Source organism: Dendronephthya gigantea, unplaced genomic scaffold, assembly GCF_004324835.1.
Source record: "Dendronephthya gigantea isolate DGI-Jeju-01 unplaced genomic scaffold, DenGig_1.0 000071F, whole genome shotgun sequence".
NCBI classification, from domain to species: Eukaryota; Metazoa; Cnidaria; class Anthozoa; order Malacalcyonacea; family Nephtheidae; genus Dendronephthya; species Dendronephthya gigantea.
Genome location: NW_021163081.1, coordinates 186,819 through 204,899, shown reverse-complemented (window position 1 = coordinate 204,899; position 18,081 = coordinate 186,819). Strand labels below are relative to the sequence as shown.

Sequence of the window (18,081 nt, the reverse complement as noted above, 5' to 3'; positions counted from 1 at the left end):
ATCATTGTTGAAATTGCATATAAGAATTCGTCAGAATCAGCTGTTTACTTATAACATGTAAAATGTTTTGCGACAAAACACTAAAGTATGACAACTTTAAGACCGAATTTTAAAAGTGTGGCACCTGTTTGAAACATCTGAATTATACAAATAGAGAAAATAAATAATGTCTAATTTAAAACAATAATAACATTTTTTGCCATGCAAAATGGGAAAATAACAGTCGCCTACAAATCACAAAATTCCCAAAATGCAGTGCGCCAACCAACAGATGATAGCCGTTACATTAAAAATTAAAATATCATAAATTGACTAATCTAGGCAGAGACAGCACTAATGGGTATTGGGACTTATCAGATGAAGTTTTTAATAGAATTTAGGTTTTTAAATATGAGCTAGTGTATTTGTATATATAGACTTATAGATATGTTTTTATAGAGGTTTTTGTAAGTAATTTTTATACTGAACTGTTTTTGAACTTTGTAACAACATAGAGATGCTCAAAGAGGCATAATTATTAAAGTTAAAGTTAAGTTTATATGATATATATTCATTAAATTCAATATGAAATATATTCATTAAATTCAATGTGAAATATATTCATTCAATTCAACATGAAATATATTTATTCAATTCCATATGAAATATATTCATTCAATCCAGTCGGAAATTCATTCATTCAAATTCGGGCGAAATATATTCATTCAAATTCGGGCGAGCATCTTATCTTCGTAATTTATCGGTACATAGTCAGACTCAACCGGATTTAGCCTCCCGCCATGTGCTGTTGTTATTGACTTTTTACTCCTTGTTTTTGCAAGTACAAACAAAAAGCCATCATAGAAGAATGACGCCGGCAGTGGAACTTCTACAATAAGCTTCAAATATGTTGTTAACAGTTGATTCTGAAAACACCTCGCTACATTCTAATTCTGGAAGGCCAGAACAAATTCAAAGCAATTCCCCTCTAGTAGTCGCTGAACCTTCTCTGACTTCTGGCTCTGCAGCCTCTGTTGGCTCTGCAGCCTCTGTTGCCTCTAGATCTGTTGTCCATGAAAATGCTACAGGCCAAACTCGTTGAACTACCCAAGATGCTCTCACAAGAGCAAGAAATATTATGTCAAATAGCAGGAGCTGTGGAACCAGTAGAAGGCTTAGTAGCAATGAGAGATTAAGTTTGACAATGCTGCCAGCAGAACCAAAGGCGAAAAAGAGCAAAGTTGCACAAAGCAAAAACAAACCTTTTGAGTTTGCTTTCTCAGCAATTCTGATGAAAGTGATGAGGAAGAAGTCACCTTGAAAAAAGGAATGATTCTTGACAGAGATATTGTAACACTAAATGAAAATGATAAAAAGGATGATATTAGAGAAAAGATGAGGTCAGCACCTCAGGGCAGGTATCATATGATTGGTGATAGATAGATAGTTTAGATAGATAGTTTATTCCAAAAAATTACATCGCAGCCCTGGAGCTGAATTGCGTAATTAATTTACATTTAAAAAAAGGTATACAATATAAGACTATTTAAGTAAGTATAAATAAAGCATATATGTACAATTGAACTAAATATTGTGAAATATTCGAAACTCTAAGATATGTTATTAATAGGAGCTGCACATTGATGGAATAAAAGTGTTCTGGTAACGCTTTGTCTTGATTTGGGGAATATTGAATGTTTTGTTTTTCCTAAGATTGTACTTTGGTTGGTGTCTTTGTGGAAGTAAACCGTTTAATTTGTGCGATGGATCCCACATGATCTTTTTAAAAAGTTTTTCACACAAGTCATGTCTCCGACTTTGAAGTGTTGGTACATTAAATTTCTTTAAATTTTGCTGGTACAACTCTCCTGGAGATAATATCGACAGCACGCGTTTTTGAACTCGTTCTAAGTCCTCACTTAGGTAGTTCGACAGAGAATGGTGGGATACAGGTGCACAATATTCAAGCACAGGTCTGATGCAGGTGCAATAGAACATAATGATATCTTCTATTGGTACGCATGCGCGTTTTAGCAAAACTATAAAATATAAACGTTTGTTAGACTTCCTTATGACATCGTTGATATGATCGTTCCACAGTAAAGTGTTAGAAATAGTCACTCCAAGAATCTTGGCATGGCTAACAACCTCAAGTTCCTTTCCTTCTACTGTAATCGGATCAAAAGAATGTTTTTGCTTCTTAAAATCAATGATCATCTCCTTGCACTTTTCTGTGTTTAACTGTAACTTGTTTTTATGTGACCAGTCCTGCACAATGACGGCGTCGCTTTGGATAGTGCTGCGATTTCCTCTTTTAATGAATTCGGAAACAGTCGTATCGTCAACATACTTCCACTTGTTTGCATTGGGGCATCTCAAATCATTGATCATCAACAGGAATAACCATGGGCCAAGTTTAGGTCAAGGTTTAGGTGTACTTTTGTAAAAGTACATCAAAGATTAATAACAACACTTTGAGTAAGTAAATATATCAAATATAATTTTGATGAAGAAACTTACAGGACAAGGACTTCTGTATATAACGATACGAAAGTATTGTGAATATGTACTTGAAAATAATTCTGACTCAGATCTACCAGAAGTATTGCCTAGTGTAGAAACCACTGCAAAACCTGAGCCTGAGGTAATCTGATACTTGAGATGAAGCCCCATCTGCAGAGCACTAAAAATCTCCAACTTTAGTATCGCATGTGGAAGTTGTAGAACAAACATTTAAAGGACCACCTGACTTTTTTGATAAAGTTGTGAATGAGTTGCCATTGAGTATCAGTGAACCAGCAGAAATGCTTCTATATCTCCAGAAGAAGATAGTTAAAGGCAGGCCACTGGATATAAACGACTCTTCAGTAAATCTTGATGGTGAGACAAACTTCATTACTGTAGACAGAGATGACATTCTTCAGACACCATTTGATTAACTTAAAAATGTTACTGATCCAAGTGTAAAATTTGAAGTGCAGTTTTATGGTGAACAAGCTACCGATAATGGTGACCCAGGTAAGGAGTGGTTACGATTAGTGTTGTTAAAGAACATTTGTCAAAAGACTATTTTATGTTGGCTAATATAGCACTTCTACAAAATGGCCAGCTGCCTGTGTATATGCCTGAAGAAATTTTACAGCAAGTATTCTTCAGTGACGATGTGCAATTGCCTCCTTGTATTCTTGAGCTAAAAAGAGGAATGGATACTTTTGGTATCCAATGAATTGGTAAGAAGTTTCCTTTGCTCTTGTACCTCTTTAGACCATCTGCATTTGCCAGAATAACAGTTCCCAAACTACTATTTCTCTTGAAGCCATCATTTTCGAGGATGGGGCTAATAGTTTTGCTCATGAAAAGGCTTTGTATGTAAAGTTTGTAAAGTATGTGAGAGAAGTGTCTAGTGGAAGAAGAGTTGTAAACCTTGAAAACATATTGGAATTTGTCACTGGGGCTAGCGAAGGGCCTGTGTTGGGATTTGCAAAGGAGCCATCAATTGACTTTGTTGCTGTGAATAACAGTGAGTTGGATGCAAAACATATGCAGGTAATAAAATGGTTACACGCTCTTGCGTTATTGGATAACTGTGTTGAGTTATTGAATAACTGCCTTAACCCATTGTCATTTTACTCTGTTTAAAGCCAGACGATTTTACTCATCATGGGAAAGCTCTAGCTGGCAATGGGTTTAAATTGATTATTATGTTTGATGTTTCAAATTTTTAGGTAATCTAAGTGGTGAAGCCATAAGAGAAGGTCAGGACAAGAAAACAATGCCAACAGCTCACACATGTTCGAACACATTAATTTTGCCAAGAGGAACCATGGTCACCCCTCTTCCATCAGTTGGAAATATATTTGATTTGTATGATATGGCATTTTCAAACACATATTTTTGTATAATTTATAGTCTTTTGCAACTCAGAACATCTTTGTATCTATCTGTTTATTGTTACCTATTTCATAGTGGTGGGCGATATATCGAAAAAATATTGATAACTTCGATATTTTCAAGTATTGTATTGGTATGGATAAGTATTTTCAAGTATCGACAATTTCAATACTTGTCACGTGTTACGAAATTTTGAGTTTTAGATAAGTCCCCCTGTTAATCACAGTCCGGTTGTACAAGAGTTCAGTGACTAAAACTTTTAGTCACTGAACTCTTGCATAACCGGATTGCGACTAAAAGGGACTCATGAGGAACAATTGGTAGGCGAGGGTTAATGGGGAATTTTGGGGGTATCATTGGTGCCTACAAGGATACAAGGGAATGCTAAGTTGAAAAACATGGCGAGCGACGTGCACACTGATGGCACTGTAATCACTTGTGAAAGCAGTCATAATCCTGCTAAACGTCGTATTCGTAGTCCTGTTTGGGATTATTTTGAGAAACTAGACAAGGATGGAGATTTAAAGTGTTCATTATGCAAAAAGATTGTGAAGCATCTCAGTAACACTTCAAACCTGGCAAAGGTATTAAATTTTAATACTAATTTGCAATGCAAATTTTGCATTCTACTTTCATATGGTAATTGTATGCGAATATATTTTAAGATGAAATTTTAATACTTTAAAAGTGTACAACTTTAAGAGATCAGCTGTAAAGTTTTAACTTTCAAACATTGTTCACATTGTTATTCTAGCACCTTATGGTTAACCATCCAGCTGAATATAAAATCCTTGAAAATCGAAGAATTCAGCAAGAGGAAGAAAATAAGAAAAAGCGTAAAGTGTCTGTCCAACCCACACTTCAAGAAGCATTTGGCAGAGGTCAGAAATATGCTTCATCTAATGTGCATCAGAAAAAGCTTGATGAAGCTCTTGTAGAGATGATAGCAACTGATATGCAACCCAGTACTGTTGTGGAAGACAAGGGATTTAATAAGTTTGTTCATTTATTGGATCCAAAATATCAGTTGCCCAGCCGAAGAAATCTGATAAAAAAAATCCCTCTTAAATATGATGATGTTGTGAGGAAAGTGAAGGATGAGCTACACAATGCATCAGCTGTTTGCTTAACTACTGATATATGGACATCTAGAAGCAGCCAGGGTTACATGACTGTGACCTGCCATTTTATTGATCAGTCTTGGCAAATGAAAGCCTTTGTACTGGAAACTTTTCATCTTAATGTCAGTCACACTGCACAAAATATTGCTGCTGAGTTGATCAGAATTGCCAGTGAATGGGATGTGTCAGAAAAAGTCATTGCATTAGTGACTGATAGTGCAGCAAATGCGGTGGTTGCTGCCAGGCTTACAGGTTGGAAGCACATCCCGTGTTTTGCACACACCCTTAATTTGATTGCCAAGGGTGCTCCTGAATCTGATCCGCAAGTGTCTGCTCTGAAGACAAAATGTAAAAATATTGTCACATTTTTCCACCACAGTTGTAAAGCCTCCAACAAGTTGAATGAGATTCAGAAACAACTGGGAGTGCCAGAAAAGAAGCTGATCCAAGATGTGGATACACGGTGGAATTCTACATTTTATATGTTAGAAAGAATCATTGAGCAGCATGACGCAGTTACCACTACCCTCTGTCTTAGCAGCAAGAGTGAGATGTGTCTTTCAGGAGATGATCTAGAGCTACTTAAGAAGGCAGTTGAAATTTTGAGACCTTTTGAAGCCGCAACAACAGAGATGAGCGCTGATAAGTTTGTGTCTGTTTCAAAAATAATCCCAATGTCAAGATCCCTGCAACTACTAACATTAAAGAGTCCTTTGGAAATTCCTTTGAAGCAAGGATTGATTGCTCAAATGCAGCGTCGCTTTGTTAACATAGAAGGCAATGAAACTTTGGCACACTACTTGATCCGCGTCTAAAAAAGATTGCGTTTCGAAATCGTGGAGAAACACAAGGAGTCCAGTCATTAGTTCAGGAATTAGCAAATTTAGCATCATCAGAAGAACATCAAGAAGATATGTCAGGTGAAGCTGCTACACCAAAGCCAACCACTAGCACTAATGTATTATGGCAGGAATTCGATTTGCGAGTATCAAATTCATCAAATGAGAGAAATGTCAGAGCTGATGCTACATTAGAAAGTACACAATATTTTGATGAAACATTAGTCAAAAGAGAAAATAGCCCACTGAACTGGTGGCTTGAAAATAACAAGTATTACCCAAATTTGAACAAGTTGGCGAAAAAATACTTGTGCATAACAGCTACATCTGTCCCCTCCGAAAGACTCTTTTTAAAAGCTGGAGAGTTGGTTTCACATAAGCGAAGTTGTTTGAAACCTAAGAATGTAAATATGTTTCTCTTTTTAAACCAAAAAACATTTAATTCTTTCCACTTGACATTTTTGAACAGAAGTTTACCATTTATGTATATACTTGAGTTGAAAAATATCATTTGAGTTGAATTTACTATATTGAAATTTCGCTATACATTTATATACAATTTTGAGTATCGGTATCGAATATCGTATCGAAACAGTGGTATCGAGGTAAAAGTAACCGGTATCAACATCAAAATTCCCAGTATCGCCCACCACTACTATTTCAACATTGGTTTAATCAGTTTGCATGTGATAACTTAAGATAGTACTGATACCTCATATATCCATTATCAGAAAATTTAGGTCATTCATATGCTTGGGCAATTTCAAAATGCCTAATTTGATTAGCATCTTTTTAATTGTAAAATTGATAAACCATTCATATTAGGTGGTGATGTTGTAGCATTTAGTTTTTGTAACTTATCTTGGAGAGTTGGAGTGTTGGCCAGATACAGTAACATGTTGTTGTGTTTAAAAATATGTTACCAGTTTAGGTACAACCAGTTTTTGGGGGTTTTTTGGTAAAATGAATGTGTGCTAAGGTAAGATAATGGTCCATATTCGTAAGGTAACAGGGACATCTCCTCCTAAAATCTAGTTAACAATGAAATAAAAAAGGTTACAGGACTGGCAAAATACTTGTGATTTTAGCAATCTAAAATAAGAACTATACCTTTGATATTCCTTGGTCATCTTGACCTTTCTCTAGATGAACTCTCACCCACTTGTTCAACGTGTTTACTCCACTGGTGCTTCGTTAAGCCACCTTTTGATTTGCACACTTTCTCGCAGAAATTGCAAGGAAACTGCTTCTTTCCTTCAACATGGAGGGAAAGGTGTAACAACAATTAAGGTTTTAGAGATACTAACGGTATGAAGCGTAACTACCGTATGACTATACCATTTCTATTACCTCTTCAAGCGAGTGTTCAACTTTGGATTGAACCTCCTGAATATCCATCTGGAGAAGTGCCACAGTTTGCTCGAAATCAGAGCAAAGGCTAACAAGAAACTCAGATTCGTACTCATCATCTATATCCATGTTTCCAATACTTAGTTTTATTCAAAGAGTATCGCTGTCTGAAGGTTCACTAAATATATTTGTGACTTGAAATACGATAGCTGGCACCCCGTCGATACTATATATAGCGGAAGCAGCTGGACCAATAGCACATAAAAAGGTCTCAAACGTTGCCTTTCGCATAAGTAAAGTACAACAAAAATGCAATATTTATGAAATTGTTGTAAAACTATCGAAAAAATCAAAATTTTCTGATCAGCAACATAAAATTATACTACAAAATTAAAATGTATGCTCCTTGACTGTCACGTGATGTCTTTCTTCGAGTTCAAGTATCAAATAGTCACTTTGAAGTTTGCCGGTTTTCCAAACCCTCCCACTACAAAACTATGGACCACCTAAAACCATAAACCTCTGAGTTACATAAAAGAGGTTCATGGTATTCAGTATTGAAATGTGCAATTAAAATCAGAATGTTATGATGACTTCTTCTCAAGAATTGACAGCATTAAATTGTTTTGCTGTTGTTGTTGAGCCATTTGCTGAGCCATTGTCTCTTTAAATTCGTTGTGCTACTCCTGCTCCCTGTTCTGTTTCTCCCTTTCCGATTCCAGTTCCCTCTCACTTATTTTCATTTCATTTTCTGACTGTCCCCTTATGAGCTGTAATGTATCAGAACCAGATATTCTACGCCTTCTCTTCAATTTCTCCCTCATCAATTTTTCTCTTTTTGGTCTCTCCAAACTTTTTCATGACCTAAACTTTTTTTGCTTTTTTTTGAATGTCTACAGCATTTTTCTGATCTTCCTCAACTTTTTTATTTCTGTACTTCATCTAAAAATAAAATGACAGTTGTTTATGACTTCTCTCAAGCCTACTGTCAACTTTAGTGAGGGTACTACCCTCAAACAGTGGTTAAAAATTAACCTAGGGTTAATGTTAATCAAGCTATGAAGCTGCAAATTTCCCATTATAATTATAAATGGATACGATGCCTAATTTGACATGCGTGGTATTAAAATACACATGCATACTAATGTAACCATTGTACTTAATGAACTATGAATATTTTCCTACTTTGTGATCCTCTCAACTCTTCGCTTGCCTCCACTTTTTCCAAAGTTTAGTCTATCAAACTATCCAACTCTGTTAATTTTGGTGATATCCCTGTAGCCTTCATCTTGTACCTAATTCTCTTTTTGTGTTTTTCACACAATAGACTGCAACAATCTTGAACGGAACGCTTTGAGAGTGTTTTCTTAAAAGAAGGGTCTTCCAACTGCACAAGGTTGCCAGCGACAGTTTGCGAAAATTGTCCTCACTGGACAGTTTTCTTTTTGGCTTAAAAGGGATTAACTTCTAAAACCTCTTTGAAGAGCATGATATCATGTTTTACCTAGTATTGTGTATTTTGAAGTAATACACAATCAATTTTTTACTTGTACAGCACTTTCTACATTTTTTAAAAATATCGAACTAGTGCTGACATATAGATGTTATTAATGTGGACAATTGGTCATGTGATGACGAATTCAATGAAATCTGTCATTGAAATCACCATTTGAATATGTCACTGAAGTGGCAACTCCTGTTGCTGCTTTTGAAACTCTTTCAAAAAGAAAACCTTGATGAGGACCATGGTCCAAAATTATTCATTTAGATTGACACAGATGTTTAAAAGACTAGGATGAATGGTTGGCCACTCTACTTCATAGTGGGCCTGGTTTGTATGGTTTATATGATGTACTATGCTTTTAAGACAAAGACAGCAATGATAACAGCACAAAAACAGGTGAGTTTTTTGTGTGTTACATTGAGGAAGTTGAGCACAGAACTGAAGGTGAAAATTTGAAATGAAAACCCTATGTCATCCTGCCATATATTACAGGCATGGTTTGGCTTGATTTTATTTTCCCCTCTTTATTTCCCTTCAAGGTTCTGCACAGCTCATTGCCCTCATCCATTTTTGGACAGGGGGGCTGTGAGATTCAATAAGAAAATCAAGTTGCTTATGGCAGAAATATGTTTTTTCATAGGCATGCCAGAAATATGATTTGTATTTTTTATAGTCCACGTATGAGGCTGCTGCAGGCAAGCTATTGAGAAAAACAGCTAAGCCGGGGGAAGCCTCTGCTTTTTCATGCCAGAATAAAGGTTTTCAGCATTGTCTTTTCTCCCATCTGCGATACAAAGCAAAAATTCCTGAGTCTATATAGCTTGCGACTGCTTAGATAATTTAAATATATTGGTAAATAAAAAAATATGATACTTTTGAGAAGGTGAAAAAAGTATTACGTGAAAGTTGAAACTTTTACAGTAAGTATGCTGTTAATTTTTTTTATTTTTTGCTGTGAAAGAAATGTTTTGACAATAGACACACATAATAGACATGGCCATTTTAACAAAAGCTTTAAATTTTATATTCAGCATAGTTTTTTGGTTTTCCTCTGAACTAATCCAAGTACAACACCTACCAAGTTCTTCAAAGAATGTCAGAAGTTGTACTATTTGGTAAGTATATGTAGTATATCGTTTCATATTTCCTTTCATGCTGTTGAAATGTCGTCCTTGTATATTTAAACACATGTATTTATTATTACGATGCTTTGTTGCTGTTGCATGTGCTGATGCTGGGGCCATCAGCTATGTTCATGCTCCGTGTCAGAGCCCTGACTTGCTAAAAGTATTGTGTCTCATGTATAAACTTTATTTTTTTATTGGTATCTTAACCATTACGGATAGTAAGTCACACTCGTTTGTAAGACTAGTATATAGAGTATAGAATTGGCTGTTTGCCGTATTACCACTATCAAAGTTACCATATTACTTTCTTCCAAGGTTTATACCTGCTTTGTTGGTAATTTCGGCTCTTATGGGGTGGAAACCGACCTTAAAGTTGTCTTGTAGCATTTCTTACCTCACCACCTTTTTTGTGCTATTTGTCGAAAATGACTGACAATATGTTATATAAAGTATATACTGTTTTAGCGCGCTTTTCCGTTGGACGCCATTTTTTGTTAATATTGATGTTTTTCCCATATGCATGTTAGCATGTATTTATACGAATATAAATCAACTATAAACATCTGATATTGGTGCTGTGACCAGGATGGAAGAACAACAACGTTTAGTGGCATCTTGAAGAGCCCAAAAGCCACATTTAACAAAACTTTTCAAGAGAATAACGGAGCTAAAACAATCTGAAAGCGTCAGTGATCAAAACGAACAGAATGCCCTATTAGCGGGCTATTAGAACAACTTGATCAGCAAAGTACTTGCAGATCTAGACGAGAAGATATTTGCATTAATCACTGAACCTGGAGATATAGAAACGGAGATTATAGAGGCAGAGAACCCGCAGAGCTTAATCACAAAAAACGATTTATTTAACCAAAAATTTCATCAAAAAGCTCAACTAACTGGAGAAGCATAGAGAGCAATAGCTGGGTTTCCCTTGACTATCTAGAAAGTATTAAACTCTTACAAGAAAGATTTAGTCAACAACACAGAGCAGTGAGTACTCGCACACATGCAAGCACTATTAAACACTCAAAGCCCAACGAGTACACTACAAAGCTTAAAGGATTTCTATGACACACTGGAAACACACATCATTCATTCATTCATAATTTATTTGATAAGGCAGGTTAGTATCCGTCAACTAAAAGCTGATGTGGACCTGCCAAACTAAAGATTACAATATATGTTAAATATAACTAAGGATTAATTAATTAATAATACATAAAATCATCTTTTTTATTACTATTTAAAGCAGCTTCTTTCAGGAAGTTTATATTACTAAATTCTATTTTCTTGAGTTTCGATTTAAAATTATCCTTACTAATTATTATTTTAATGTCTTCGAGAAGTTGGTTCCATATTATCGGACCTCTACACCTCAACGAGGTTCTGCCTTTCTCAGTTCTACATCTAACAATATCGAAATTTAAAAATCGAAATTTATCCGTGCACTGGAAGCATTAGGAAAGTCGCATGAAGCATATGGGGACATCTTGGTCCCCATAATCCGTAAGAAGTTACAATCAGATTTGATTAAGACACTTACTAGAGAACACAACAGTGATGAATGGAGACTTGATGAGCTCAAAAAAGCATTACGCAGATAAATCAATATATTAGAAGCAGGAGAGAACAATCCCTTTAAGAAACACCATGGTTATTTCCCCGATTCACCCACAGCAGCCTTCACAATTGAACAATCACAGAACCCATCATACAAATCACACCATCGACCACTAACCCCAGTGAAACAAGAATGTGTTTATTGCAAAGGCTCGCACAACCCAATTAACTGCACCATTGTAACTGATAAGAAACAACAACTCAACATAGTACAATATTCTAAACTATGTTTCAACTGCCTTAATGATAATCATGTAGTATCACAATGTAAGTAAAAAGGGTTGATACAAGGACTGTCATTGCAAACACCATACCAGCTTATGCTCAACTGAAATCCCATCGATCATTTATCACCAGTACTTTAGCCAACGATGTAGGTCTAACGATCGAGCGTGAAGAAACCCTTGCCCTCTCCACATTTGGTAGGTCAACCACATCAATCAGAAAAGTAGAAGTAGGTACCATCAACGTAAAGACACCCACAGGAGAAAAGATTCTAATTGAAGTTATGACAGTTCCTCAAATTTCTGCCCCACTCTCTTGATCCGAGCAGATAATTATTGGAATATTGTTAAAATGGAAAAAAATAAAGGCCCTGGTCCAACTGCTGCCAAGTCAAAACTTGGTTATCTTCTATCTGGACCTGTTTCATTGATCAACCAGACATCCACACTAAATGCCACCATCTTAAATGTAATGACAGCAAGCAAATATGTCGAATTTGAACTCCAGCGTTTCTTGGAACTTGACTCAATTGGAATTTGGTCAGATCAGAAAGATGATACTTCAGAATTCCTACTACATTATCAAGACACATCCATTTCTCTGAAAGATGGAAAGTATGATGCCAAGTTACCTTGGAAACCAGAACAACCAATACTACCATCCAACGTCAGAATTGCACAACAAAGAAAGACATCAATGGTGAAGCGACTAGCTGCTGATCCCGAGAAACCTATGATGTACAACAACGTGATTGTTAATCAGTGCAATCAAGGCTTTATCGAGAAAGTTGAAAACCCCAGTATGAACAATGGAACCTGTCACTATCTTCCCCATCACGCCGTATTTAAAGAATCATCCACCACACCTCTACAAGTTGTGTACAACTTCAGCTGCAGTACGTCAAATCAACCAAGTTTAATATTGCTTAGATTTCATCGAAAGAAATACGCAGATATCGAAAAGGCATTCCTAAATATTGTCCTGAATGAAGAAGATCGCGACGCTACTGTTTCTTCTGGTTGAGCGATCCGAAAGATCCAAATAGTGCCTTTGAAGTTTATTGATTCTAACGCGTATTATTCGGGGCAACAAGTTCTCCATTTATTCTAAATGCAACACTAGATAAACATTTGAAACAATTCAATCACCCAGTCATTACCAGAAATTTGCGACATTCCGCGCCTGCGAATTTTTAGTATGCGGATACATGAAATCGCTAACGAGCATGCTCGCAACAACCAAAATTTTCAAGATGGCGGAACAACAGAGGCCACGGGCAAATATTGATTGTAAAATATTGAACAACTTATGTTCTGATTTATTCCATCGATCTGTTCACAAGCAGAGGAAAATTTATAAAGTGGAGAGAATTATATCTAAACGGCAAGGGAAAGAGGTATAATCTGTTTAAATTATTATAAATGTTTCTATATTTATATAAACACATATGCCATATGATATACAGTATACAAACACAATTTTTTTGGTACAAATCGTCTGCGTGTTTGTATATCACGTCGGATTTCAAACATTTACCTTGCTAGGGAGATGAATACTTAGTAAAATGGGAGAACTGGCCTTCGTGGACGTGTAGTTGGGAACTTGCAGGACATTTGAATGATTGTGCAATTAGGTAAGTGCAAACTGTGATGGAATAGCGGACAAATTGAGTGTATGCTCATATCGTATGAATTTTGCATTTATGCTGCGATTTTGTGCTCAATTTATAGAATATTTGACTCTCAGACTTATATTAACTAGAAGGGCAAGTATTTAGTCACTCTTGGTCTCCACAACTAAATTAATCTGAACATTCAGAAGGTTGTATGTATATATTTTGATTCTTTGACGCTCTCAAAAACTTAATTTTAGTTTTTGAGTATACAAATTGCCTTGGGTCAATGAAAAAATATACATGTACATCCAATATACATGTTTCTAGTTGTTTCTTTGGGATGTTCCTGTGGTGTCGCCACCTCGATAAGTGAGGGGGGCATATTTATTATCTGTGTTTTGCATTATTAAGTTCTTTTAAAATCGATTGTTTTTATGGTCTGTGAACACAAATATATGAATATGTCCCTTAACTTATCCAAGCTGGCAATGCCGCTGGGATGTTCAGAGAAAGTACCGGTACTTGGGCCTTGGCTTGAATTTTGTTCTAAAAATGCCAATTTTTATTTAAGGAGTTACACCGAACCAAATATAACCAAATCTCGGTTAGATGCAGCAGCTGCAACTTTTGTCGAAGCTGTTCTTGGTATTTTGAAGTCCAAGTCATGCCGTGCCAACTTCATTACAAAAGTTCCAATAGACAACGATATCATTAGATATGTGTTCAGGAATAAGGGGATCAGTGCTAGTGCTGGCTATATGCTGTATGAAAAAGAGGATTTTTCAAGATTCTGCTTGCCTCCATTTTGGGACTATTATCTAGATGAATTGGGCCAGGGTGTCGCAGTGGATTTTCCAGTTAAATTGAAGCCTATACTAAAATTTCACCCAAAGCGTATATTGTTGGTAACAAAGGGGCCCTTGAAAAGGGGCCTCTAATACCCTTAGAAAAGATATCAATGTCTGTCAACAGGAAAGCAGCCTCTATAGCAGAAACATAAACCTGAAGTGTTTTTGAAATCTATTGAACAAAATGTTGTGTTAACCTGTAAATGTACATAAATGTTGTAAAATAAATTTGGGAAAATGTTCTTCTAAAATTTCTGGTTACAATATTACTGTAACAAACTAAACCAAGGAATCTTCTTTCGTTAGGCCAAACTATTACTATCAATAATACGGATTACATTAGGAGTTTTCAATTTCAGCTTGGCCTGAATTCCAATACAGTTAACTGAACTGAACATTTGTAAATTGCATGGCAAGTTGTTGCCTGCGCTGAAATATTCATGTAATCGACCATAAATAATAATTATTAAGAGAGTGCTCAATACACCCCAAGGTATACCTAATACCTTAGTTTATTAACCCATTAAGCCCAAGTGCACCCTAATATTTTTCTTGACGAACACCAGATGATTTTATTTGTCAATTGGGAAGCTCTGGAGCTTAATGGGTTAAGTCAAGCATATATCACTTACTGTGTCTGAGATTCCTTTAAAACATCTATAAGTTGATTTTTGTTCAATTTGGATAGTCCCTTTACTTGCAAATGTTTTGATTTAATTTCTTGCCTTAATTGTTTAACTGTCATTTTCTTGTAATCAATGGTTTGCTCTTCATTCAAACCAGTGTGTGGTGCATTCAAAACAGTACTTGAATTTTCATTGTTCAATTCAATAGCTTTGCTTGTGGATCGCACTCGCTTTTTCCGAGATTCAACAATTCCTTTTTCCCAATAATCATGGTTCTGTTTTTCATATTTTCGTTTCTTTCTTTCACATTTCTGAAGTAGCTCCTGTCTTGCTTCCAATAGTAAAACATCTCTAGCACCATCCCACTTGTTGAATTTCTGGAAGAATACCTTTTTTGCATCATCGTTGTTCCTTTCAACACCTTGCCCTGTAAATTGCTTGAACGATATGTGATCTCTAATAAATATTGGTACGTGGTAAGCAAGTGAATGCATGTAGGGTGTAACACGCGCTTTATTATACCCAAGTCTAGAACCACCAAGAGAACAAAATAACTCGATAAATTGCTTTGATTGCTGAAAGACATCGAGAAAAAGGTTGTCATGCCTCTCAGATGTATTTATAAGTTTGTAGAGAGAGCCAAAATCTCTCCACAGTTTCACTATGGTAGATCTGGTTTCTGGAAATAAAATATCCCTTGTCTCAAGCTGAAGAGGTAGGAGTTAGATAAGTTTTTTCTTTTCAGAACCAACCAGACTAGTCCAGTCGTAACTACCACTACCTTTTCCATCCGCATTCCTTTTTTCCCATATTGCAAAAGTAATACCAAGCTCATTAATAACAGAAACAAGTCGTTTGAGGTAAATTCCCTTTTCTTCTCCACTTTTTTTTGTGAAATCAGCTTTGCTATCTCTCTGCATGACTTCATTTATTATATTTTCTGTTAGCCTGTCTACAATAACAAATGTAGTTCATCCAATATAACATGATCAAGTTCAATGTCAAGCAAGGGGGGATTGATACAGCAACATTTCTTGGAGGTCTGGAAATCTTTTATTTCCAACAGAGTTCTCTTTACAGACCCTGTATTGTAAAAATCAAGATCTTTAGACATGTCCCACCTGTGAAGTTTATATACCTTACACCAAAGACATGCATAATCTGATGATGCACCACTTAGCCCATTCATCATGAGCAAGAATTTGTAATCCCCCCCTAGAAACATTTCAATCTTAACTTCTTTTTCATCTACCTTTACTTTGCCATTTTGTATAACTGTATTAATATCATTGAGGACATCTCTCATTGATACTTTCAAAGTGTCATACTTTTCAGGGCCATTAACTACGCATATTGTTCTGTTGCCTTTAGACGACATCAACCGATCACCAGTTTGCAATAATGCAAATGACAAAAGCATAAAATTAGTGGTTCGGGACATTTTCGCTCCGTCACCACTTATTTTAACCTTTATTGGTTCATTCAGTGAATAGTCAGGGTGATCTTCAAGAAATTGCTTTATGTGTTCTTTAAGTGTTGTAGAAAATGAAATTTGTGCTCCTGGAAAGTTGCCTGGGACACTTTCGACATGACAGAGTTTGTTAAGGTCAGATCGCTTCTGTTTAATTAAATATGATCTTGGAAGATCATCGCAGAATACTGTTAGCTCATGATATAGTTCATCACTTGCACAAAACTTGTCAAGCAAAAATAAAAGCTCTTCAAGGCTTTCATCGTCATCTGGAGTAATTTTCTCATTATAATCAAATGTAAATACGTTTCCTGTTTCAGACTCCTTCATTTTAAGACAGGACACTTCCAACCCATGGGTTTGAAGAAACCACAATGCAATGTCTGCCCTATCCTTTAATTCCTTTATTCTTCTTAGTTTTTGTCGTTTACCCAGCTGGTTAATTTTTTTACCAAAATTAGGCAAAACAAAATTTGATTTTTCCAACTGTGCTATTTTCTCAATGTAATTTAAGACTTGTTCATTTGCACTTTCTATTTCTTCATCTTTCCTGGCTAATGCCTCTGCCATTTCTTTCAGTAAAGTTTCTTTCTCTTTCTGCAAGTCTTCACATTTTTCCCGCCACTCCTTCAGTTCTATATTAGCTTGATTCAAGTCATCTTGTACCTCTCCAACTGATTCCAATTCACTCACTAAAATGCTCAATGTAAATATACTGTCATTGAGCTGTTTGATTTTCCCACCTCCAGCATTTTTATACTTTGCCACAACAGCACCGGCTTCTCGTCGAAATCTCCCATTAATTCTAAACCCAGTTGCTCTGCTTATCTGGAACCATCTGCATGGGATGGAACTATTCAACATGTCAATATAATCAGACGAATTACCTTCGCTATCTTTTCTGTTGACCATACTATGCCATAATTGCAATAAAATATATGAAATTTCCACAGCAAACGCAATTTCAAATCTGTTTGCATTCTGCTTCCTGATATATGAAAGAGGAGGTTCGACAATATGCAAATTTCTTTTAAAATTGTTGTCTTCATGACAAGTCAACCTTGACGACATTTTGAAAAACCGCGGGTAAATAAGGAAAAGAGCCCACTGTGGCACTGTTAAGCGGTTAAAAATACACATGTAAACATGGCTGCCAGAAGAGATATATCGAAGGGTCGTTTTAGTTTTGCTTAAAAGATGTTTACAAAACGTTTGTGCATGTCGCTAAATTATGTTGTTGTCTGGACCATGAATTATTGGTATTTTCAACAAAGTTTTGCGGATCGTGTGTCAGTTTATAAAGGATTATATTTGGTGATATTTGTAGAATTTATATGGATGATTTTTACCAGAGGTCGGCAGATGATATTCGTCGATTAGGGAATCGGCTGTTGGGCAGAGAAGGTAGGCGATTTTAGCATTTTAACGCAAATATGTCTGTTTTTAATAGGGGAAATCTATTATCATAAACTTTGAGTTTGCGAGTCGTGTGCATACTCAATTTCGTTAAATAATATTCAACATTATTCAGGGGGTGTTGTTGATTTCATTAAGAGGTCGGCAAATTGTACACATATTACCACAAACATCGAAATTTTGATTATGTTTATTTCTCCTATACAATTCCTAATAAACAGGCAGCCATTTTGAACGATATGAATACATTAAAAAGCAAAGTCAGAGGCCATTTTGTCGCAAATTTCTGGTAATGTTGCAGAACACATTCATGAAGATATCTATGTCGACGATCTGTGGCCCAAAACAACGAAGAAGCAATGACATTTTACACAAATGCACAAACATTGATGTCACCTGGTGGGTTCAATTTGAGATTGTGGTCATCTAACAACAAGACTGTCAAAACT

The 18,081-nt window shown here is 35.9% G+C and overlaps 2 protein-coding genes and 2 pseudogenes across 2 annotated transcripts; 3 read left to right on the top strand and 1 right to left on the bottom strand.

The window, feature by feature from the left end:
* The first annotated feature begins 4,268 nt into the window (after positions 1-4,268).
* Positions 4,269-6,670, top strand: LOC114531385 (zinc finger BED domain-containing protein 1-like). Its single transcript, XM_028553004.1, has 4 exons — positions 4,269-4,454; positions 4,625-5,755; positions 5,812-6,234; positions 6,656-6,670. Exons 1-4 carry the CDS (start codon positions 4,269-4,271, stop codon positions 6,668-6,670), a joined length of 1,755 nt encoding a protein of 584 aa, XP_028408805.1.
* A 5,337-nt stretch (positions 6,671-12,007) lies between these two features.
* LOC114531382 lies at positions 12,008-12,679 on the top strand. Its single transcript, XM_028553003.1, has one exon. It carries the CDS (start codon positions 12,008-12,010, stop codon positions 12,677-12,679), a length of 672 nt encoding a protein of 223 aa, XP_028408804.1.
* A 229-nt stretch (positions 12,680-12,908) lies between these two features.
* LOC114531381 lies at positions 12,909-14,271 on the top strand (annotated as a pseudogene).
* Positions 14,272-14,747: 476 nt separating this feature from the next.
* Positions 14,748-17,287, bottom strand: LOC114531380 (annotated as a pseudogene).
* Positions 17,288-18,081: the final 794 nt, after the last annotated feature.

What these genes read in the sequence shown, in the direction of transcription:
- LOC114531382 (XM_028553003.1), top strand. Translation starts at nt 12,008, where the DNA reads ATGGAAAAAAATAAAGGCCCTGGTCCAACTGCTGCCAAGTCAAAACTT.
- LOC114531385 (XM_028553004.1), top strand. Translation starts at nt 4,269, where the DNA reads ATGGCGAGCGACGTGCACACTGATGGCACTGTAATCACTTGTGAAAGC. An exon ending in ACACTTCAAACCTGGCAAAG is followed by an intron (nt 4,455 to 4,624) that starts GTATTAAATTTT and finishes TTGTTATTCTAG; the next exon opens with CACCTTATGGTTAACCATCC. An exon ending in CTCAAATGCAGCGTCGCTTT is followed by an intron (nt 5,756 to 5,811) that starts GTTAACATAGAA and finishes CGTCTAAAAAAG; the next exon opens with ATTGCGTTTCGAAATCGTGG.